Source organism: Carassius gibelio, chromosome A6, assembly GCF_023724105.1.
Source record: "Carassius gibelio isolate Cgi1373 ecotype wild population from Czech Republic chromosome A6, carGib1.2-hapl.c, whole genome shotgun sequence".
NCBI lineage: Eukaryota > Metazoa > Chordata > Actinopteri > Cypriniformes > Cyprinidae > Carassius > Carassius gibelio.
The window spans coordinates 24309768-24335714 of NC_068376.1; the positions used below are offsets into that span (position 1 = coordinate 24309768).

A 25947-nucleotide genomic window follows, 5' to 3' on the forward strand; every position below is an offset into this window, starting at 1 on the left:
AGAGAGAGAGAGAGAGAGAGAGCGAGAGAGAGAGAGAGAGAGAGAGAGAGAGGTGCAGTTTTCTGGGTCGGCAACAGAACGCGCAAATTGAGTGTGGCACGCGGAATATTGGCCAAATTTACTCAAACATCAGGAGACGCTCAAAGGAAAGCGAACGAGAACGGTCGACAACGCCTATTTCTCTGACACGCTCAAATTATCCGGTAAGTCTTCGTGTTTACATTAATTCCACGCAACTGTTGTCGTTGAATGCGTAGATGTGTTTCCCTAATGACTTTACCGAACGCTTTCGTATAGAACGTGTGAGTAATGTTTAACAGACTGGGTTGCTATTTTTTTCTTTCCTTAGCAAATTCACCTGCGACTTAACCATAACTAAAAATAGCGGGTGGCACAAACTCTTTCCACAACTTCAAGACGTTCCGCGCCACAGTAATGCTTGCTTTTACAATTGTATTTACATGTTTGAACTTCCGTCAGGTGAATTTGGTCTGTTAAGTGTAAATAGTATATAAAATATGTTTACATCGAACCCAATAAATTCTTGAACGTTAATTGTAAGTGCAGTAGCTATACTGCAGTCTTGAATTATGTGTGTGGTAGTGGTCAGCCGATGCATGTCATTCGTTAAAACAGGTCAATCCTTGCTGCATACATGACATGGATGCTCACAGACCTGGTTATTAGATATGAAAATTATTTTGTTTTATTTTTTGCAGTCTATGACATCATGTACCACCAGCCCAATGCTGTCACCTAATGACATCTTAAGGGTTTTGTTTCAGCATGTGCAACTGTTTTATTTTGTATAACCAAAACATTGATATAATATTATAAAATTTATGTTTATCAGATTTAAGTGGTTTATAAATCTAATACTTGTACCTAAATTGTCCAAATTAGAGTCTGATACAAAGAGTGCTGCTGTTACAACCTAGCACATGGTAGGTTCCAACACTAATTATATATATAAAAAAATAACCAGACCTTTTTGTGCTCTACTTTTACTTTGTTTTAATCTGACTTACTTCATCATAAAGGTATAAGGTCGTCATGATATTTAGGTAAGCAAATAGGAAACATTTTTATAATATAGATCAAATACTAGCAGCAACTCTAAAAACATAACAGACAGTGCATGTCTATATATGTAGCTATGTGTGTGCACCCATTATGCATTTTCATGCAGTCTGAAATGGAACACACAGAATGGAAGGTGTTACAACCCTCCCTGTCTTGTCAAGCTTGATCATTTTTTTTAAACATGTAGATGAAACACTCATTTAGATGTTACCTACTAAACTACTTGAACATGACCACAAATCTAATAGAAGACTTCAGATGCAAATTATTATTATTTTTATTTTTTGAGGCTTTTTATTTTTTGTTATTTCACTTTAATGGCATAGAAAAGGACCTATACATTTTCATTAAAAGTAAAAAAAATTGCTGAACCTAAACATAGGAGCCTGATAAAAATGGTAATTTTAGATGAAAATTTCAGACGACACTTAGATGCTTTTGCATATGAAGTCTTCTATTATAAACAAGGTATATTTTCTTGGTTGTGCTGTAACCAAATAGAAATAGAAACTTGAGGAATTGATACACGCTTTCATGTGATTGGATTCAAATGTATATTTTATGACTTAAAAAATTGCATGTAATGCATTTTTTCCTGTTTGTTTTGAGATCACATCAAAGTTTTAGTGAAAAGGCAGTCCTCATCTCTGCCGAACAGCAGCGTTGAAGGTAGGGCTGCATGATTAATCGAACGGGATCTCGATTTTCATTCGCAAGTCAGTAAAGCCGGTTCTGTGATTAGCAGTAAATCTCCATCACCTGCTTTCAGGTGGAGCAGCATTTACTACACAGAGCCGTAGTTCTCTAACTAGCTATGCAAAACCGTGGTCATAATCGCAGACGATATAATTTTAGAATTGTGAAATCGACTAAATCATTCGCGATAATGACAGCTGTTTGCGTATCTTCTCAGTGAACTACGGTTTTGTTTAGTGAATGCTGTTCCATCTGAGAGCAAGTGAAAATACCACATTTAATAACGTTTTAACTCCAAATTCACTTCATAACATCAGTTAAGTGTTTAAAATAAATCCATCTGTGAGATGATGTGGCTTCTTAAACAGAGTAATTAAGACACACTATTTCTCTAAGCAGTGATAAAGGCTATGTCGATTAGCATTTCATTATAGATATACTGTATAATGATGAAAATTTTAATAATAAGAACTCAGATAAACCAAATATTGCTATAGTTGTGTGTTTATTAGTCACGTTGAATCAATGAAATCAGTTAAATCTTCTGTTTATTCAGCTGCATTTCTTGGATTTCTTCTTCGGGGCATATTTGTATTTTCCGCGCGAGAGCATCCTCTGGCCTTTGGATGGAGATTTACTGCTGATCACAGAACCTTGCTGCACTGAAAGATATGCATGACAATCGCTGCTTCGGCTCAATCGTGATTTATTCCCTTTGTGGTTTAAATTTGATTAATTGTGCAGCCCTAGTTGATGTGTTTTGCCCAATTCTGACCCCCACCACATTATTACCCCCCTGGTATTGGTAGATTTAGGAGTAGGTGTGGGAAAGGGGTTGGGATTAGGCAATCAGGTAGCGACTTGAATGAAGGGTGTAATATTTTGGCAGGAGGTCAGTTCCAGTTGTGGCAGAGATCGAAAATGACAGAGATGTGTGAAGTTAAAAGCATAAAGCAACATCGTCCACAACTTCTATTTCGTGCATAAGGAGACGTCTGCTCTGCTCTCTATAGCTTTCGTGAAATAATGTCATACAACGATCGATCAGCACAGTGCTAACAGCCAAAACCTGGATATTTTAGGCAATATAGATATCCTGGCAAGGGTGTGACCCATAAAAAAGGGCCTGTATGGTCACACTAACTATATTGCATATTAATATTTTTTACTTAACCTGTAGATAAGAAAAAATGCAAGTAGCTATATATAAAATTCAACATCTCCTATATTAGACTAATTGGAAGTTGGACTAATTGCATGTTAATAATGAAGAAAAACAGACTGGATGTGTGCAAGACATATGACAACATTTATGGGATGCATTGAGGAGGAGCCCAAACTACACTCAAGGGTCAAGTGTTGCTGACATAATTATGGTACGCGATATTGGCACGGAATATGCATGTTAAACAATTATTTGTGACTGTATAGTTCTCAAGTTGGAAAATAAGTTTTGTTCCCACTTTAAGTGAACCTTAGTTCCCAGGACATCTACAGGATGGATTAAAATTCTGATGTTGGAGGGGAGACATAAGTACATAACTGACTGAAATGTTAAGGTGTTTAAAAAAGTAAACCCTTAGTCATACCTTCATTGCATTTTAAAAAATAATTTAGATTTTCTTTGAATTTAAATTTTTCTTAAATGGTTAGTTCACACAAAAATCTAAATTATGTCATTAATAACTCACCCTCATGTCGTTCCAAACCCGTGAGACCTCCGTTTATCTTCTAACACAGTTTAAGTTATTTTAGACTTAGTCCGAGAGCTCTCAGTCCCTCCATTGAAACTGTGTACGGTATACTGTCCATGTCCAGAAAGGTAATAAAAACATCATCAAAGTAGTCCATGTGACATTAGAGGGTCAGTTAGAAACATATAAACATTTTAAAACATCAAAAATACATTTTGGTCCAAAAATAGCAAAAACTATAACTTTTATTCAGCATTGTCTTCTCTTCCGAGTCTGTAGTGAGATATTTCAAAACACTGCAGTTTATTGATATCCGGTTCGCGAACGAATCATTCGATGTTACCGGATCTTCTTGAACCAGTTCACCAAATCAAACTGAATCGTTTTAAACGGTTCGCGTCTCCATTACGCATTAATCCACAAATTACTCAAGCTGTTAACTTTTTTAATGTGGCTGACACTCCCTCTGAGTTCAAACAAACCAATATCCCGGAGTAATGCATATATTTTGATTCAAGCCTTCATTTTACCCGCGCTCATAACACTAGCACGGAATCAGTTCAGAATCCACCAAAAAAAAAAATGTTTGGTTCAGACACTCTGTGTGTCATTCTGCTTCACGCTGAATCACACAACACATGCACAGTATCATCAGGTCCTCAGTTCTCGAATCAGACGCGTCTGACAGAAACGGTTCTTGACTCGAGAACAAGTTAATCACTCATTCGTTATCTGGCTCGGCTCAGTGTTCATCTTCAGTTCTCTCTTCACAGCAGTTCAGTCAGTGTACTGTTTGAGTAAATGAATTATTCCGGGAGATTGTTTTATTTTAACTCCGAGGGAGTGTCAGCCACATTAAAAAAGTTAACAGCTTAAAGGGGGGGTGAAATGCTCGTTTTCACTCAATATCCTGTTAATCTTGAGTACCTATAGAGTAGTACTGCATCCTTCATAACTCCAAAAAGTCTTTATTTTATTACATTTATAAGAGAAAGATAGTCTGTACCGTTTTTTTCTGGAAAAACACGAGCGCCTAGAGGCGTGACGTGTGGGTGGAGCTAAAGAATCACGAGCGCCAGTAGGCTTTTGCGTTGAGAGCGTTTGGAAGCTGTGACACCGATCCAGAGGCTGAAATTTAACAAGAGCAGCATCAGCAAAGGCGTCTCTATGTGGTATGTACTGAAACTGTATATATTTGCTTAGCGCTTTTGGAAAATGACTAAGTTCCACTTTATGTCGTCTTTTTTTTTTTTTTTTTTTTTAAGCTGTACATGTGGAAAGTGCAGTTTGATGACAACATCGCATGTTGTTTACTTGATGTGCTTACGCGCCGATAGCTAAGTTAACAACACAGAGATATTTGAAGCAGTTTTACTCACCGCATGCGGTTCCAACACACAATCGTGACCCTTTTTCGTTGCGACTGCATTATCCTTAAGAAATAAACGATGTGCAAAACGATTCAGTTCGATTTGGTGAACTGGTTCAAGAAGATCCGGTTACATCTTTTTTTTTTAAGGTTTTCTTACATTTCTGGACATGGACAGTATACCATGCACAAAGTTTCAATGGAGGGACTGAGAGCTCTCGGACTAAATCTAAAATATCTTAAACTGTGTTCCGAAGATGAACAGAGGTCTCACGGGTTTGGAACGACATCAGGGCGAGTCATTAATGACATAATTTTGATTTTTGGGTGAACTAACCCTTTAAGTGATTTTATTTATTTATTGTCTGGAGCCCTGCACCACACACACACACAAACACGTGTTTGCAATTATAATAATAACTGTTTTGCACTTTTCCTATAGACTTCAAGTACATAATTGTCAACATTTTTATGTTTTCAAGGTTTTTTGTTCTGTGGTAATTGAGCTAAACTTGTTTTTAACCTATGGTTTTCCTTTAAATGCTCTCAACCTGTAATTTAGTGGTCACAGTATTGTTTGAGAGGCCATTATTTCTTATGTAACAGTCAATGATTGTTGTGCTAGTTTATAACAACACATTTTGTTGTCTAGTTTTTGCATTCTATGTTATTTTTTACTCATGAAAGAGAAAAAAAAATTCAGATTTGGCCAGTTTGTAATGTGTGTCCACCTCTTAATTTAGTTTTATTTAACATCCCATTGTGTTTAAAGGAGTCCATCTACTTTTTTACAGTTGTTGATGATGCTATGGCATCAGGACAAAATATAACAGAACTGACCATGCTCTCTAGGGCTCCCATAGAAGACGAGCACAAAGAAGCTCAGACACTGTGTTTGTGTCAGTGTCTCTACAGTATGTACAGTATGTGTGAATTCAACCTACGGGCTAAAACACCACCCACCACCTCTGTTCAAAACCCCATGCTGTTCTCCAGAGCTGTTAGCAGGGCCCATCATCCCTTTATATAACATAACACCTGGCCCACCTCCACCCACAGCCAACACCAGCACTGCACCAGAGGTGATTAACAAGAGCACCACCCCCGTCTCCCCCACTGCAGATTTCCTAAAACTAAATCAAAACAATGCACTTCTGTGATGGCTGACCACTGGCTGCAGTAGTTGGAGGTGTCAGATCTAGCCAGATCTTTCTATTATTACTCAACAACCTGTTGATCAGGTGTGGTTCAGATGGAGGCTACCGTACTTATAAAAATATAACCAAACCAATTTTAATCCAGTGGTTAGCTGCTAAGAGGTCCTTTCAATTAGCTCTTTTCCACTATTCAAGTGACTATTGCGGAAATATTAGTGTCACAGTTTTGGCTATTTCTGAGAAAGTTTATATATATGAAATACTATAATATAAATATTAGAATATAAATATAATAATATTATAAAAAATATTATGGATGCATTGAGTTAATCAAAAATGACAAGAAAGACATTTATAATTTTATAACAGATTTCTAATTCAAATAAATGCTGTTCCTCGAAGAACCCTGAATGCTATTCAGTGGTATTCAATAAAGAATCCTGAAAAAAAATCCTTTCACAAAAATCTATTTATAATATTAAGAAATTTTTCTGAAGCACAAAATCAGCATATTAGAATGGTTTCTGAAGCAGAAGAGGCTTTTTTTTCTCCAAAAACATAAAACTCACACATTTTCAGTATGTATATTCATGTGCAATTTTGTGGAAAACAGAAAAATAATTGTTGAGCTGTAGCCTTTTTACAAGGTCTATGTGCATTGAATTTATTTCATACAGGAGTTTCACAATTTGAGTTGAATTACTGAAATAAATTAAGTTTTTTCCATAACATTCTAATTTATTGAGATGCACCTGTTCGTGTGTGTGCGCGCGTGTGTGTGTGTGTGTGTATGTGTGTGTATATATATATATATATATATAAATATATATATATATATATATATATATATATATATATATATATATATATATATATATATAGACATAACATATTATTTAAGAAAAATATGTTGCTTATGTTGTTGTTGTTGTTGTTGTTGTTGTTATATGTTACAGTTGCTTCAATGTATTTAGGGGTGTGGTCCTGGTCGAGACATTCTCCTGAGCTCCAAACTGAATGGGAAAGAAAGCTGATTTAAGCAATTTTGAGCGTGGCATGGTTGTTGGTGCCAGACGGGTCGGTCTGAGTATTTCACAATCTGCTCAGTTACTGGGATTTTCACACGCAACCATTTCTAGGGTTTACAAAGAATGGTGTGAAAAGGGAAAAACATCCAGTATGCAGCAGTCCTGTGGGTGAAAATGTCTTGTTGATGCTAGAGGTCAGAGGAGAATGGGCCGACTGATTCAAGCTGATAGAAGAGCAACTTTGACTGAAATAACCACTCGTTACAACCGAGGTATGCAGCAAAGCATTTGTGAAGCCACAACACGCACAATCTTGAGGCGGATGGGCTACAACAGCAGAAAACCCCATTGGGAACCACTCATCTCCACTACAAATAGGAAAAAGCTACAGTTTGCACAAGCTCACCAAAATTGGACAGTTGAAGAGTGGAAAAATGTTGCCTGGTCTGATGAGTCTCGATTTCTGTTGAGACATTATATATATATATATATATATATATATATATATATATATATATATATATATATATATATATATATATATATATACACATTTATTTATTTATAATATATATGGATATATGTATAAGTAAGTGCTTAACACTATTGCAGTAGCTGGGAGAGACAACTTTCATCATGGCAAAAACGTTACTGAGATGCTGCCTGCATGTGGTTGACATTACGAGATCTTGTCTTTTTTATTTCGATCTAAATAGAAACATCCAGTTGACACAAAATTCCCTGGAGTTGCTTCTGAGCATATAAAATAAGAGGACGAGTATCACTATGGCTGTGGTTGTGTGTGAATGAGAGAAGCAGAGAGGCAAATAGAGAGAGATTGGAGTAAAAATTACAGAAGACAAATAATAGGACTGTATCTACAGTGTCTTGAGTTTTATGACGGGCCTTGTTTAATAAAAGCATCAAACGTGACACATGCCCTCATGACCTAGATTGATGCCCCTGGAGTGTCTCAGTCTGTCCTGTATCCTGACAGAAAAGACACTTATTTAGAAACTGATAACTTTATTTAACATGAATATGACATGCAGTTAACTGGTGCAAGTTTGTTTAAACTTAAACATTAAATGTTGGACTGTCAGTTTTACATTTACATAATATTTTGTATGAAATAAAAAAACTATATAGCAAATACAGTAACTTTTATTTCACAGTATAACTCTGCTTCAGAGAGATACGGTCTGTCTGATGTCAGATATGAAGGGGAATGTAAAATGAAGATTTTATTTAATATTTCACCCACCCACTTATTTAACATAGTCAACATGTCCATCATCATCTGGGGATGCATTAGTCCATGCAGGTATAATGGAGCCGGACTCTGGTTAGTGGATTTGAGTCATTAGCTTCACAAGTTCTAGGGACATGAAAGCACAACAGCTGCGTAATACTTCCAGTAACAGTAGATAAGAGTTCTTTGAAAGTCCATTTATTTTTAGTATTAATATTAGCTTGAGTGCAATTTAATTAGATGTTCAGTAGGATTTAATTTATCATAATATCTTTCTTTTTTTTATGTAGTGTTGTGGTCTTCATCCAGTCGAGAAAATTGATTCTCTATCTTTGTAAACCAGGTCTGATATTTGTTTTTAATTAGGATTATGGCTTCAATTGTGTCTTATTGTGTTTTGGATTCAGATTTATAGCTGCTTGAAAACAAGGGTTTGGTTTAGTAGTGAGAATACGGAAGCCCAGTGTTGTAATGTGGAAAGCTTGAAGGGAATATCTTTTATTATATTACCAGCAGGAGTTATTGCTTGCTGCTAACATACCCATCACCGATTCCCAAAACTAGCTCTAACTCAGAAAGAGAACATCCTGATGTAAGACTTCCAAGTAAGAGCTAGAAAATGTGAGACTTCTCTTGAGAAATGTTGTTTTGGTTTTTTCACTACAAGCTAATACTTGAAAAGTAAAATAAATAAAATAGAGCAACATCTTTGCTTTTATAGTCTCTTGGAATCCAGAAGCTATTGCTTTTCCCTCCTTTTTTTTTTTTTTTGTTGTTGCCTGGGAAACTGTGTTATCATGAGGCGGGTGCTTGTTGTTAAGTGATCCACCCTCAATGTTTTTCGGTGGAAGCATGCCCAGAACAGCCAGGAAATGAAGTTAACTGAGCAGTTCTCTTTGTTCAGTGCCATGGCATATCTCATTTCTCTCATGTCTGTGACGAACATTTTCTGAAAATTATGTGATGCATAGAACTTTCTAAAAAATCAAATATCTTTATTTTACTACTGATGAGGCAATTCCTGATTAATAAGCATTCATTCATTCATTCATTCATTTAGGCTTTACACTGACAAATGCAATATTCAAAAACTATGCCAACACTAAAACTGAAGAAAATGGCTGTAAATATGAGCACAGCTGAGCGAAACCCTTCTTTCGCAAGACACGTCATAATCAAAGAAACTTGATTTCTGTCATAATAACTCAGTTTTGACAAAACGTAGAAGCTGCAATTTGATTTGCACTGCAGATCAGTACAGAGGGATTTCTCATACAATCTCAAAAGTCTGGAATTTGGATAATGAAAGTTTTGTTCATATTCCCGGAACACTTTAGAGAGAGATTTACATGAGTCCTTAAATGTCGAAGTGTTCACTTGCATTGTGCAGTGCTGCGCAATGATCAGCTCCCCTCCTCTTGAATCCACCAGCCCAACTACTGCTGGCTTTACTCTGAAGCAGCCGCATTATACTGTACCACTGCATTTATGTATGATTGTAACCAAGGCAACAAACAACATAAGGAACAGAATGGACAGATTAACCGACTGGGTGTGAAGCGAATCTAGGGTTCTTAATACGCACATAATTCCTCCAATTAGCCATTCCTCAGAGACACAACGCAAGTCTTTTTGGGAAGGTTCTGACTGCAGCTGCTTGTGGTGTTGTGGAGGTATTAGACGGGTAAGATAAAATGCACTGCCCTCTTTGAAGCATGTATTGTGCTCTTTTATGTTGTCCATTGCGTCTCAGGAATGTTTTCATGCACACTCCATATTTACACTACAAAAGTACATTTTTGCATTTTAATGTGGATAAAATGTCTTTATTTTTTGTATAATGATTTCCAGCGTTATCATTTGTGTCAGAACTCTCCTTATGTGTGCGTCTTGGTGCTGTACTAAGCCATCTGGCAACAACTGTTTCAACACAGCTTGATAAGATTCACCCTTTGAAGAGACCTATAAATCCTGCTGTCTGTTAGGCCTGTGATGGCCTTCTACAGACTTCTATCTCAAAAAATGTGGTGTGTTGCATTATTTAATAGTTGAACGTAAAATATGAGATGTTTTTTGCAGGTTATTAGAAATTCTGTTCAGAGGAGCTTGTGTCCCTTTGATTTTAAAAGTGTCTTCCATGAAGAATGTTATTTTGTTTGATAATTACTTTAGGTTATGTTTAGAGATGCACCAGTCAACTGGCCAGGGACCAGAATTGTGCCCATTTCTTACCCCCTGCCAGATTATTACCCCATAATATCGGAAATAGACCAAATATGAGCATAGTGGGAAATTACATCTGTTTTGTTGTAAACAGCAGCTGATTTCTACGTCTTTCCAGTCACAGAGCACTTTATTTTGGGATTTGTTTAAATGAGGGATCATCTTTAACTTAGTCCAGATTGGGGGAATTGTAATTAATTTTATTATGCAAAAAACAAATACAAAATAAAAAGTTGCATCAAAATTTGCATAGATTTTTGTTTGTATATGCTGTCAATTTTAAAAAAAATTAGAGTCAGCAAAAATCTGTATGTGGGCAGGGCACACTTACAAAAAAATCGGAGTCTGCCAAGAAAATTGCAGTCAGTGCATCTCTAGTTATGCTATCGATATACTTGGCAGAAAATATATTCATATTTAAAATTTGGTCACTTCAGTTGAGTCACATCTTCCTTAAAATATTTGCTTTAAGCATAATTTACTCACTTTCAGGTTGCTTAATACTTTTTCTTCTTTGAAACGTGAGGAGATTTTATTATTGAAATCTCAAAGCTACTGTCCATTAGATGAAACTGCATGGTCACCAGCTGTCAATTTCAGCTGTTTCTGGGTTTTTGGTGTAGAAGTTAATAAAAATATAATTATTATATGGGATATTTTTTTTTTATGTTTACTTTGAATCACAAATCAAAAATTTGCTCAGAAACACAGATGTCTCAAGGCAGAGATAAAGCTGCATTTTTAGCAGGTTCACTTTGAGAATTAAAAGTCTTCATAGAAAAAGTAATACATGAAAACGAATAAGTGGAATAACTCATTTTCTTGGAAGTAAATTTTTCATCTCACTGGACCGATGGTTAATTGTGGAGGAGTGACAGATCAAAGACATTAACTAAAACCTTGCTTTGACTTTTTAAAGAGAGGCTATTTTTCCTTTTTTTTTTTTTTTTTTTTTTTTAACAGTTCAAATTTTGTATGTATTACACTTTTTTGACAAACTTTCAGAAATGGACAAAAAAAAAAGAAAATACTAACATTCCTGTGAATGAGTTCTGTGCACTTAATGTATAGTATAGCCAGGGGTCATTTAGGGTTTATGAAATTTAATTTCTCCTCCTGATTTATGTAAATCACTGGGGTATTCATCTAATGTATGGCCACAATTGAGTGCAATATCTCATAAAGATTGTAAGCTTAAAGTCTTAAAAAGTCGTCGTCATCTTCTAAGCCCTGAAGATGGGTTAGTTTAACAATTGGACTCTGGAAAGCACAACAATAGCATTAGTAAGCCTACATCTGACTCTCAGATAAATTTTAATATTAGATGGCTTTTTTTAAATATTAAATTCTTCATCCAAATTTGAAAAAGTGAAGTTAACAGATTTCTAAAACTACTTGAAACAGAGGGGTAAAAATAAAATAGTTAAAAATAGTTTTCTAGGCCATTTAAATGGGTGTATAAATCATTTTCTTTTAGATGCAGAAGCTGCATTTAGGTTGCAGTTTTATCTCTTTTAAAGCATCTGGATGTCTCAGGCAATAAACATGACAAATGTGCCCTTGATTAAAAGTTTAATACATATTTAGTCACCTTGCAGTTTTGTGTTATATGGTCGGCTGCACATGCAGGGCTGACTGTACATCATTACTCAATAAATATCTGGACATGTAATACTGACTTGAGTTAAATTTGTTATATATAATTTATAAACTTCAACTAAGACAAAAAGGCAAATGCAGTGTAAAATACAATTAGCATAGCAACAAGAAAAACTCCTTAGAAGAAGTGCTTAGTGGTCATTTTCACTACAATTGATAAATGAGATGTGAGATGGTGCCATGATTGTCCAATCAGAATCAGGTATTTCAGAGACCTATGTAAAAAAAGAAAAGTGTTTATTATGTCCATGATTATGCATAATCATCTTTTGTTGTGTGTTTGAGGACAACTCCCTTGTTTTTAAGCCTCAGCATTCATGGCCAGAGTACATTTACAACCAACAGCCTGATGCTATGATTGTGCCAAATGAGAGACACAACAACATGATGCACCATCAATTAGATTACTAAGTACCCATTTCTAAAAATAAATTCATCCATATGAATGTGTTTTCATATATGTCTGTCTCTGTTTGTTGACTCACAGCTAATTGATGCTATGTTTCTTCATTTGTTTGATTGCTGCAAGAGAGCATACTTTTTAGCTAAGAGGAGAATAAAACACACTTGTAATGGCTGATGGAGGCTTGATGGTCAATTTAGTCTACGCTCAAATGGAACTTTGTTAACTGAATATAGACAGATACATAATGGAATTTCAGGACAAGCTGTAACAAGGTTGTTATAAGACATTGATGTCTATCAATGACATCTTTCTACAGGCAAATCTGCCTGTTTTTAAACTTCTATTGCTTATATTTTTATTTTTGTGCACGTTTACTAATGTTTTTATTATTATTATTATTATTTAAACTGGTCAGAGGACATTTTTTATTGCTGAAATGTTACATTTGTATAGTTTAAGAGACTTAATTCTTAGTTATATTTGTTTTGATAATGCTAGATAGGTAAATATAATGTACTTCTAGAAATTCTAACTTTAATGTCTTGGCAATTCTGAGCACAGTTTGAAACAATGTTGGTCTTTTTCTCAAGAGAAATGGATTTGCTGAGACAAAAGTCTCCATTTGATCTCTATTTAATATAATTGCTGTCCAGAGCAGATGTAATTTGTGTTTTATCTTTTTGATAAGTGCTTCCAACTCACTGGTAAAACAATAATACAGTTAAACAGTCCTGGCAAACTGATGACCTCTCACGATTGAATAAAAAAAAAAAATCATTATTTGTTTCAAACAATGCTGGTCCTCTTGTAACACTTCCAAAATCTTATTTGATGTTAAGCTCAGTTGGCTGCCTTACTTATGTACACTTTATGGCTTTGCAGAATGCCTTATAGTAAAAGCTGAGTGACCACAAATGTAGACATGACTGGCAGCTATGCAGAGAGAGAGCCAAACAATGCCTAAGGCTTCAAACTGAATGTTCAGCGTTACAGAGCACAGACAGATTCCACAGTGAAGAGACACATGAATGCACACAATTACTGAAGCTGGATTGCGTAATTTATCAGAATAAAGGTAAAGGGGTTATATTTTGTCTTTTGCTTTCTAAAGCCCAGATAGGCACAGATGACCCCCTAATCCTCAGAAGATTTAGATGAGCGTGTAAAAGCTAAATGGCTAAAAAAAAAAAAAAAAATTTACAAATTTGTTCAACAGAAATTTGCTTAACAAGGGGAAAAGATTTCCTTGGTGTCCTCATTTCTGGCCTTTTCCTGACTTCTGCTGGAAAAGAAAAAGTGCAGCTGCCACTGAGAGAATATGGTCCAAATTATTCTTTCATATCTTTATTGTCATACCTAACGGATTCTGTTTTATTACTTGTGATGATTGCATTTTTGCATGCAACTTAGATGTGATGAGACCCTTTCTGGGAAAATAAAGAAACCTTACAAATGAAATCTCTTAATATCTCAGTTGTTTTTCCCTACACAACAGTTAGTTTAAAACGGAGAGTAAATGGAGACTTAAAATTGTAAAAGCCAGTGTTATGTGGGGGGGTCGGGATGAACTCAGTAGCAGACGGGAAGACAAGATTTATTAACACAAAAGGGGAAAACAAAACCCACGAGGGGGAAAACACTGACTAGAGTAGACACTAAGTAACTTAAGACACGATAAACAAAGACTCGAAACACAAGACGACTAACTACAAATAAACTATAACAGGTCTCACAACGTCTTCTTCCAAGGGCAACACAGAGTAACAATATATCACAATGTGGAACAATCACAATGAGGAACAATGAACCGACAAAAGACAGAGCACACTAGGGGATCTAAATAGGGGAACTAATTAAGACACAACAGGTGGCACAGATAAGGCAATCACGACAAGACTAGGATAACAAGGGGGGCGGGGCAAGGGGACGAGACAACACAAGCACATGGCCCAAAGACAAGGCCATGTGCTTTTACACAAAACACGGGTCTGTCATGATCCTGCCTCAAGACTAGAGAAAAGTCAGGACATGAAGGCAGAATAATGACAGCCAGAGATTTCAGTGAACTCTAAGATTTTTTAAAATGAATTGTTCCAAGATTATCTTAGTTACACTTTTCAAATTAATTTTATAGCTTGTTACGAATGAGGTCAAATCTCTACTCAAAGAGTATTTAAAAAAAATAAATAAATAAACAGGGAGCCAATCAAAAGACTCCCTGGAGTCCCCGCTCTCACACCCAAGGTTTCAAAATACCAAAAACACTCTTAAAAGTGAAAAAGTTAATTTATTAAACAGAAGTAGATAAGGAGCAACATAAGCTTCAAAAGGGGGGAAAGCCAAAACAAATAACAAAACAGAGCTAAGTCATTTTGAAGATATTAACCTAGACTTAAAATAAATGAAAAAAGTACAAAAGCTTCCCTCCCTAATTATCATAACCAAGAGAAAACAAATAATAAATTAAAAAGGCACCCACCTCCCTACCATGTTCCAATTAGATAAGGATCAGGATTAAACAAAAAGAATCATAACTTAGCAAAAGATAGTGGTTTACATCAAATGTCTCATAGCAATCATTTAACAAACACGATGGGCACCATGCTACATAAAGAACACATCTGTCTTTCAAACAAGGAAGTCATGAGAGCAGGGAGCCGTAGATCCATGGTGCAGCAGACTTAAATACAGCGCCAATCACTCCAGTAACCAATCAGGTCACTCTTTAACAGCTCCACCTGTGAGTCTAGAGTGAGAGTAACAAAAGAGAACGAAAGAAAAACACTCCAGGGAAACTAGACCACGAATACACATCTTCCCCATGAACCACACAAAATACTACCGTACACTGCCACGTAACAAACTCTATACACTTTTTGTTTTTCCTTTAGATAGTTAATATTTAAATGAAATTATGAGTTATGAAAGAACATCCTCTGATAAAATAAATACTCCTCTCTGTGCTTTTTTGCAGTGTGGTAAGTTTACACACAAACAAAAATGTCCTGCATTAATGTAACTGAGCTTTTGATCGTACACTTTTGTAGATTAATAGACCTTGGTCAGATTCGATGCCATATTGAATTTTAGAGATGCATCGTCCATCAATCGGAACCAACTAGTTTTTGCTCAATAACCTGCGATTGGCAAACTGCTTTTTGTTTTATTTTGCACACAAAATTCATTGCAATCATTTCCCAAAATGTAATTTGTGTAGAAACAGGACATTAGCAGAGGCCAGATAAAAACTGCTGAAGATGAGAAAATACTGTACCAGACAATGCAAAGCTCGCTATTCACTATATGTGAAATATTGGAATTAGATTCGAAATATTGATTTAGGGATGCAGGGTTTATATGTATCTCTGAAAGGTGCACTAAGTTAGTCTTACCAAACAATGTTGATATTTGAAAGCACCAAAACATACACGCCCATACCCCAACAGGACCTCTCTCCTATTTTGATAACCCCGCCCTACATGTATGTAGACAACCCTGGCAGCGACAATGGCAGAGTCTGCAATGCCTGCATGCCGCAACATATTCAAGCAAAAGCCAACACACATTAGTTGTGTGAAACAAAGACAATCAATGTTACTCACCAATCAAGAAACAGATCAAACTCGGCGTCCAATTCCAGTCCTTCCCTCTCCTTGAGTTTTCTCCACCGTTGGAAAACTGCTCCAATATTTACTGGAGATTGTCCTACCTTTTGCCTGATTGTAACCCTTTTTTTAATGTTTTGTTCCTCCACAATAACCATCCTGTGCATTCACTGAGCACTCTCTTCTCCCTATCATTAGACATAGCCCTCACTGCTTATTTGCAGCAAATGTGGTCAACACTGTGGTCAAAAGCATTTTTCAAATAATGTTTAGTGCATCAACTCCATATAATATGAAGTAGTGTTTATAAGCACAGCAATGAAAACGAGGCTGTAAGGGACAAATTAACAGTCTTTACAATGGCACAAATTGTATAAAGGTCCTAAATAACTTAATCTTCACCAACTCACAACTTTCAAAACTGTTTTATAGAATTTATGCCTGCTGAAAGCATTTTTTTCTTTCCAGAAAGATATTTTGGCAGATGAATAATTGGTATGTTGTTAAACAACAGTATAATCCATTAAACGCATTGCACATCCCTTGAAGACCTGTTTATATTCATGGCAAATATTCAATGCCACTACCCTAAGGTCTATAGTTATTTTTAGATGAAACATGGTATACCTGGTTACAGAAAATGCATACTAACAAAGTGAAATAAATAAAAAATTAAAAGCATGCCACAGGCAAATAGAGCTAGTCAACACAGTTAATCAAAACCGCTTATGCAAAATGGTAGCATACACACTAAATAAATAATTCCCAATTTAGTTTTTTAAATATCTCTTTTCACCCAACTGTCTTTAAAGTGCTCCTCTCCCCTCATTAGCGTGCATGTATTGGCCTTGCAAAGCCAATGTCTCCTGCAATCATAGAGGCCAAGGGGAGATTAATTAGAGACCTTGGTGCTCCTGTGATGGGCAAAGCAAACAGCCTCTCGCTCAGCCTGTAATTTATGTAATGCCTCCTTTACTGTGGATATCAGGAATGGCCTTTTTTGGTCGATACTCTGGCACTGGGTGGTAATGATGCTTCAGTCTGCCCTCCTGCCTTTTCTGGACTATTATGGGAGAGTGGAGAATAGAACATAGGATGTTTTTTTTGTACTATAACATCAAACAAAGGGTTTCAGAGTAAGTTCAAGCCTGGCAGAGTTCAGAGGCGTGCAGTGCATGTGAACTGTTGTGCTGGTTTTTGTCTTGATTCTTTGTTCAAGCTGAAAGCCTGAAGCGTTTAGAGACAAAATTCCCGTCACATTATCCGGTCGAGCTTCAGTGTGATTGAGGACTGTCATGGCGTTTGGCAAATTATTGGGTCAGACCCGATTAGCGGTGTAATTGTACTGCCAGCCTGATGTGTAATTGCTTGTTTGTGTGAGGCCTTTTTGTTGTTTGTTTCAGTGTGTAATACTGAGATGGATAATGGCTGTCCTCCCAGCTCTCAAAACAGTAAAGTTACATTTTTAGAAGAATTGGCAACAGTTCTGAGAAGTTTATAGGCTCTTCTGAGAAAATTTAACTTATGGAGTATCACATGACATGCTGCATAAGGGGAATTTAGAGGTCTGTGGGCTTTTGAGCTCTGCGTGTAGTGCATTTAGGTTTGAACACTTTGTTCATCTTTGTTTGTTTCATTAGTTTTATCGTCAATTTTAATGTTACATTTTTATTACCAGTTTATTACCAAAGGAATGCCAGCCTTGGAATCCTCCAAAATAAGTTCACATTAAATCAAGTACTAACACAAAATGTGTATATATATATATATATATATATATATATATATATATATATATATATATATATATATATATATATATATACTGTATATGTGTGTGTGTGTGTGTGTGTGTGTGTGTGTGTGTGTGTGTGTGTGTGTTTTGGTCAAACTATCCCTTGAAATGTTTTATTTTGATAGGATCCAACGTCACTCTTATTATTTGATACCCTAATGCAATTAATTTAAGAAGAATGTGATTAATCTATCTGATATCCCTGTCGTCTTTTTATTTATTTATTTTTTGCTTGAGCTCAAACCTTATCTGTCAGAAATAAGCATGATTACTGTATGTTCAAAGAATCTGAATTTGTTTAGAGCTACTTCCTGTCACAAGTGGAAATTGTCACTTTCGGAATAAATTGTAGGCATTACTCATGTGTGATTATGAGAGTGCTGTCTGCCAACCCCCCCCCCCCCCCCTTTTCGTTCACTTTTTCTCGCTCTCAGATAAATGAGAATTTATTCCTCCTCTTTGAGTTCTGACTTAGTGAGAAAAGCACAAGGTCGCAGAGCGCACTCGCAGCTCAATAGAAGAAAGAACGAAACAACTGTGTGCATTTTTTAATTGTCAGTGAATGAATATGGAGTGAATGAATATGGAGGCTTCACAGTAAAAGCTCTTCATAATTGATTAAATCCACACCATCATAAACACGCACATCAGTGGCTTTTCAAAATATCCACAGTTAAAATGTGCACTTAAAGAGTGGATAGAAGACAAAAAATTCTCTAGCCATCAATGATATTGTTCTTTGAGAGGCTGGTAATTTGCTTGGTAATGTCGAACATGTGGGCTACAGGATGATTAGACTCATGCAGTGTTGATCTGTGTCTCTACATTATATGCTACCTCCTTTAATATATCTGTCAGCAACCGAACGCAAATCCTAAGTTCAGTTGCTTAGAGAATTAAAAACACCCCTCTCCTCAATAAATGGCATGGTTTGAGATGTCCAAATCATGCATGTCTGTAACATGCCATTAAATAACTTGTTGTGTTTGTTTTCCAGGGCAGGAGCAGCCATGCCATTTGGCTGTTTAACTCTGGGGGAGAAGAAGGACTACAACAGTCCTTCAGAGGTCACTGATAAGTATGACCTGGGACAGGTAGTGAAATCGTGAGTACAAATCTATGGTTTTGTCTACCTCTTGTTTATTGTAATCTTTGTTCCAACTATACGTTTGTGAAACATTCTCCTGTTTAACACTTTTCCAAATTTAATATAGTTTTTTTTTTGTTACAAATTTCTCATTTACCCAAAAAATAATAATAAAATTTATTACTCTAGATTCTGAATCCCAGATTTTCAGTGTTGACTCAACAGCACTGTATATGTGTTTTTATTGTCTTCGATAACAGGGAGGAGTTTTGTGAAATCTTCAGGGCAAAGGATAAGAACACACTGAAAATGTACACCTGTAAAAAGTTCCTGAAGAAAGATGGAAGAAAAGTACGGAAAGCAGCTAAAAACGAGATCCTCATCCTGAAAATGTACGTTTTACATGCATGCTATTTATATGATCCACATTTTAGTGAAGAAAGGTGCTTGCAGATGGTGCTTAGTGTTGAAATTGGTTTAACACGAGTGGCAGAATGCAGTCAACTCTTTATCATGCAAATTATTTTATTTCCTTTCACAGTGTCACAGTTTCTCTCTTGCTTTCTCTCTGTCTCTCCCCGCAGGGTGAAGCATCATAACATCCTCCAGCTGGTAGATGTCTTTGAGACGAGAAAAGAGTACTTCCTCTTTCTGGAGCTGTACGTTCTTTCAGATTTTTGTGTGTGAGAATGAATAAGAAAGTTCAAGAGTGTGATTGGATACTTTTTGTTTTCGTTACATTTAGATTTTAAAAGCATAACTGAGGCGAAATGAAAAATTCTGTTATTATTTAGTCATGCTCACGTTGTTCTTTTTTTTCTCAAGATGGATAGGGATGTGGAATATAGAATATACTATTTTCCCTATATTAAAATGTATTTATTTATTTATTTATTTGAGATTGGTGTAGTTGGGACAACTTTTTTTTTTCATTCTCTTGTACCTTTATCCTGTTACTATTGTGTAAATTAAGTGAACAGAATCAGAATAAGTAAAAACATAAAAAAATAATTCAGTGGGGACTAGGGTTTTCAAGCTGCAGATTGTTTAAATGTTGACAAAATGTTTATGATATCTTTACATAAATATGCATTTGCTTCAGTTTGTATCTTGATCACTTTTTCTATAAAGTCAAAAGACATCTTTCTAAAATCATCATGTTACAAGGACAAGCTTGATTCTCACATGAATATTTGGTTTGACCATTTTTATTTTTATTTTTTTTTTACTTCAGAGCCACAGGAAGGGAAGTGTTCGACTGGATCTTAGACCAGGGCTACTACTCAGAACGTGACACCAGCAATGTGATCCGGCAGGTGCTTGAGGCTGTGGCTTACCTGCATTCTCTTCAGATTGTTCACAGAAACCTAAAGGTGACTTGGGCCTTTACTACCATCTAATGGTCACCACATGGTAATGCACCAGAAGGCAGTCTTACACTCTATTTTCAGGAGACAGAGGTTAATTAGACACCTTAAAGGGTTATTTCATGCCATAAGGAAAATTATTCTATTATAATTGGCATGTCTTGCATCTCTTGTTTTTTTTAACACAATCCTGAACATTTCTGATTGTTTTAAAGTCAAGATGCAAGGTAAAGTTTTTTTAATTGATTGCACTATTATATCTTCTCACCCCGTCAGCTGGAAAATCTGGTCTACTACAACCGTCTGAAGAACTCCAAAATTGTAATCAGCGATTTTCACCTGGCCAAACTGGAAAATGGTCTTATCAAAGAGCCATGTGGCACACCAGAGTACCTTGGTAAGAAAAAGTGTCAAAGCTTTCAGAAGTAACTGCACCCTATGGGAATTATGAATCCTTGTGAATTAGGATTAATCATATAAATATATATGGATATGATTAAAATATATTTAACTTAATAATGAAAAACGAATGTATTTAAGTTACTTAAAAGTAACAACGTATAAATAATAATATAGCCAATGAATTTGGTACACATCATTTGTGATTTTTACTATCAAAAATGTGTAAAATATTTGTGAAATAATGATTGATATGCATTTGGTTTGGTTTAAGGAAAATAGTTAATTAACTTTTTAATTGATGGTCACACCATTTGACATGTTTTGCAAAAATGTATTAAACTAACATGAATACAAAAACGACATGTCCAAGAACACTATAATATAATATAGTGTTTTGCACTGTATTATATTACATATTTGTCATTTTCTCTTATAGCTCCAGAGGTGGTTGGCAGACAGAGATATGGCAGACCGGTGGACTGCTGGGCCATCGGGGTGATCATGTACATCCTGTGAGTTCATGTGTCGTTTTTTTTACACATTTCATTCATTGTGTAAGATGGTCCAACGTATTCATTTCATTGTGCTCTTGAACCAGATCTTTATTAGTAGTCTCCATAGATGTCTGTATTGGAGTCACTTGCCTGACCCATCCATTAGGTCATTGGCATACTTTCCATTTCCTGTAGTCACATTGCTTGGTAGCTCATCATTACCACTCTGTAAGTGCACAGTATCTCCTGTAACTGTTTCTCTCCTTAACCTCTCCACAACAATCAAATGTTGTTCATATGGTATTGTTGTCATAATTAACCCCTTGTCCTTGGAAATTTTAAAGGGTTAGTCCATCCAAAAATGAAAATTATGTCATTAATAACTCACCCTCATGTCGTTCCAAACCTATAAGACCTCCGTTGATCTTCGGAACACTGTTTAAGATATTTTAGATTTAGTCCGAGAGCTCTGAGTCCCTCCCTTGAAACTGTGTGTATGGTATACTGTCCATGTCCAGAAAGGTAAGAAAAACATAATCAAAGTAGTCCATGTGACATCAGAGGGTCAGTTAAAATTTGTTGAAGCATCGGAAATACATTATGGTCCAAAGATAACAAAAATTACGAATTTATTCAGCATTGTCTTCTCTTCCGGGTCTGTTGTGAGTGCGACTGCTGTGACTGTTGACGTACGATGCTGCTGATGTGATCTTTGTTATTGGGTGCACCAGAAAACACGTCAGCAGTGTCATACGTCAACATTTTGGACCAAAATGTATTTTCAATGCTTCAACAAATTCTAACTGACCCTCTGATGTCACATGGACTACTTTGATGATATTTTTATTACCTTTTTGGACATGGACAGTATAGTGTACACACAGCTTCAATGGAGGGACAGAAAGCTCTCGGACTAAATCTAAAGTATCTTAAACTGTGTTCAGAAGATGAACGGAGGTTTTATGGGTTTGGAACAACATGAGGGTGAGTTATATATGACATAATTTTCATTTTTGAATGAACTAACCCTTTAAGGTTCTGGTCATATGTGTGTTTACAGTGTGTTTGTGTGTTCTACTCACTGCTGTGTGTGTACACTTGGATGGGAGAAATGCAGAGCACAAATTCAGAGTATGGGTCCCCATACATGGCCACGTACTTTCATTTTTACTTCATAATTTTCAACAGACTGTCAGGAAACCCACCTTTTTATGATGAGACAGAAGATGACGATTATGACAATCATGATAAGAACCTATTCCGGAAAATTCTGTCTGGAGACTACGAGTTTGACTCACCCTATTGGGACGACATCTCTGACTCAGGTACAATACACAACTCACTACACTGTAGGTGCGGGTTGGATCTGTGGCACTCTGATCTGATCAAAACACAGACTCAACCTTAAATATCTGCTTTGCAGCAAAAAGCCTAGTTGCATGTTTAATGGAGATAGACCAGGACCAAAGAGTGACCGCACAGGAAGCCATCAATCATGAGTGGTAAGGAGCCTTTGTTAGTGCAGAATCAGCATTTTATAACCATTTATATGCCATTTAATAAAAAAAATAACTGCTGTAATTTTTTTAGGATATCTGGAAATGCTGCCTCAGACAAGAACATCAAAGATGGTGTTTGTGCTCAGATCGAGAAAAACTTTGCTAAAGCTAAATGGAAGGTAAGGTTTCAAATAAATACTGTTCTTTTGAACTTTCTGTTGTTCAGAGTAATATTACTCGAGCACCAAATCAGCATATTAGAATGATTTCTGAAGGATTAATTGACACTGAAGCCTATGAATGGCTAATGGAAATCCAGCTTTGACATCATATGAATAAATAAAAATTTTAAATATATATTAATATATAAGTTATTTTGAACTGTATTAATATTTCAGAACATTACTGTTATTTCAATAAGTTTATGTACTGAAATTTATTAATTTATTACTCTTTTAAATGACTGTTTTGAGTTAAACGTTTTGTATCAAAACATTATTATAATATATATATATATATATATATATATATATATATATATATATATATATATATATATATATATATATATATATATATATATATATATATATATAATATTTATATATATATATTTTTTAAATTATGCAGAAAGCTGTTCGTGTTACCACCATGATGAAGAGACTCAGGGCTCCAGATCAGAGTGACTCTGGAGCCTCTAGTCCTGCAATGGGAGCCTCAGGAGGACCTGTTACCCCCAGCAGCACCCCTGTTCCCCTGGCTGCCACACCAGTGCCTGCCTGCACCACCCTGGTTGGCCAGGATCACCCCTAGGCCCAGACACAGGAGTCCTCGACTCCAATGCGGTGTAATGGAGAGATGTTAACATCCCAGCAGAGTAGTGGGGAGACTAGGGAGGAATAGAATGGCTGATTACATTCAGACAAATATAGTGGAAAATAGAACAGCACCCACACACGACATATAAATTCAGTTCAATTGTTTAATTAAAGTTCAATTGTGCTTAAAAGCTTGATCTCCATTTTACATTTTCATTTGTGCAAAATGCTGTTATCTAGGAAGACTTTAAAATTTAAATCCTAGTCCCATAGTAGTCCATCTGTATTTTCTTAAATAGCTTTATCAAAGAAATATAGTTTGTTACTTCTTAAATAATAATATGTGTTTTAATTTCCATTGTTAATTCAAACAAATTCAAAACTTCCTCTTCAAAACATTGCTACCATCTTTTTAATGGTATTATACAAAATAATATCCAGTACCTGTGTGAAGTTTATTTAGTTCTTATATTTACTTAAAAAAAAAAGTTTAATTAAAAGTTTATGCAGTTAAATTATTTTCAGTTGTATTTATTACATACCTGAAATTTACAAGTGGAAAACGGATATTTTCTAGACATTTGTTGTTTTTTTCAACATTGCAAATAGCAAATGACCATTTAAACAAAAATGTAGCCTGAAAAGATTAATTTTAGAGCCTTTAAAGAAGATAATTCACCTAAACACAAACAAAATTAAAGCAGCAGAATATTGTGTGTCTGTATAAAAACATATATAACATATATAAATTTTAATACAGACCTTTATCCAAATGTTTGTTTGATCCAGAAGAGCCCAGCTGCGGTATTACAATTCATATCAATATTTCATCGCATAATATTAGCAAACCAGCAACTAAAACTGCTGTTGTATTTCCTTCATGGTCATGTCATTGTTTTTGTCAATACTATCAGTATAAAATTACTTGGTGTTTCTGTACTGCTGAATCATATTTATTTTGCTGTACAATCTTTACAGAAATTATGTAGCTCTTTTTATTCAGTATGCCCTTATATCCGTATTCTATAGAGTACTGCATTTTATATAGAATAGAACTGGTTTCATTGAGTCTGATACATTGAGGCCTACAGGTTGCCAGAACGTTCTGTAAATGTGCAGTACAAACAAAGCAATATGAATATTGCTGTAATACTGTGAAACTGCTCTACAGATGATAAGGTGTTCCTGCCATATTTCATACAGGTAGCCAAGCAATTTGCTCTTGATGGTTGTTTGTGTACTCCTCTCATAGCTGTATATTATGTTCAGTTATTGTATTTAGCCAAAAATCTAGACCTAATTTTTACTGTCCATGTGGAGAGAGATGAATCAAAATGTCTTTAATCTGCAAATCCTGCTGTAGTTCATGTCCATTATGGCATATTTATTTGTTTATTGTTGTTTTAATTGATTGTCTTTAGCATGATCTCATATTAATTTTTAAGTATTAGCTGAATATTCTCCCCATTGTACATAGCTTCACTGAGTTTTCTCTGTTAGTACTATCTCCTGGAGTGTCTCAGTAATGTAAAAGGATCAGACATACATTTTGATTGACCTCTGTCTTAGGGTGACAACCATTTTCCCAGGACAAATTCTGGCCAGGAATTCTATATTACCTAAAATATCCCGTTTTTGGCTTTGTTTGCACTGTGCAGACCAATTGTTGTATGGCAAAATACTTTGATGTACTTTTGCTGCTTCAAGTCGAACACTAAAATGTACACATATGTGCATCGCTTTGACCATTCTCTGTAGAGCCCACCTTCTCATGCACTACGATTGGTCGATTACACACAATGTCTGCATGTTACTGGTCAAACGATCATTACTTTCATTAAGTGTGAAAACAGGAAACCAAAGGCAAAACCTGGATATTTTAGGCAATCTAGAAATCCTGGCCAGAACGTGTCCTGAGAAAATGGCACGTTTGGTCACCATACTCTGTGTGCATTAGTTTGACCTCTACTGAAAACCAGAATTTTCTCCTCTTTATGACGCACTGACTGTAGGCTCTGTAAACACTGAAATATATTTTCTGAGAAAAGTTTTCACAGAAGACAGAGCAGAAAAATGTTCAGAGTAAAATGTGTGATTCATCATTTTCATGTATCAGATCAGCCTAATGTCTTTGTCACTGTTTGTGGCTTCTGTATTTTGTTACTCGATATGCAGAATAAATGTTTTTGGACAGTGTATGTTTCCATTGTGGTTCTTATTTCTGGTCTAGTACTAAATTTAAATAGAACATTTTGCACGAAGTCCATTACCTATTGTCCCCTGATTCACTGCAATTGCTAATTGAGTATACAT

At 35.6% G+C, this 25947-nt stretch overlaps 1 protein-coding gene across 1 annotated transcript; it reads left to right on the forward strand.

Moving 5' to 3' along the window:
- LOC128015834 (caM kinase-like vesicle-associated protein) lies at positions 1-25830 on the forward strand. The gene is made up of 11 exons (XM_052600022.1): positions 1-203; positions 18965-19072; positions 19315-19446; positions 19639-19713; positions 20289-20427; positions 20698-20818; positions 21260-21335; positions 22506-22642; positions 22741-22819; positions 22908-22995; positions 23447-25830. The coding sequence occupies exons 2-11, from the start codon at positions 18978-18980 to the stop codon at positions 23627-23629; spliced, it is 1125 nt and encodes a 374-aa protein (XP_052455982.1). The 5' UTR covers positions 1-203; positions 18965-18977; the 3' UTR covers positions 23630-25830.
- Positions 25831-25947: the final 117 nt, after the last annotated feature.

Excerpts from the sequence above, each read along its gene's own strand:
- LOC128015834 (XM_052600022.1), top strand. The coding sequence starts at position 18,978 with ATGCCATTTGGCTGTTTAACTCTGGGGGAGAAGAAGGACTACAACAGT. Across the intron at positions 19,073-19,314 it reads CTGGGACAGGTAGTGAAATC|GGAGGAGTTTTGTGAAATCT; the intron begins GTGAGTACAAAT and ends CTTCGATAACAG. Across the intron at positions 22,996-23,446 it reads TTGCTAAAGCTAAATGGAAG|AAAGCTGTTCGTGTTACCAC; the intron begins GTAAGGTTTCAA and ends TAAATTATGCAG.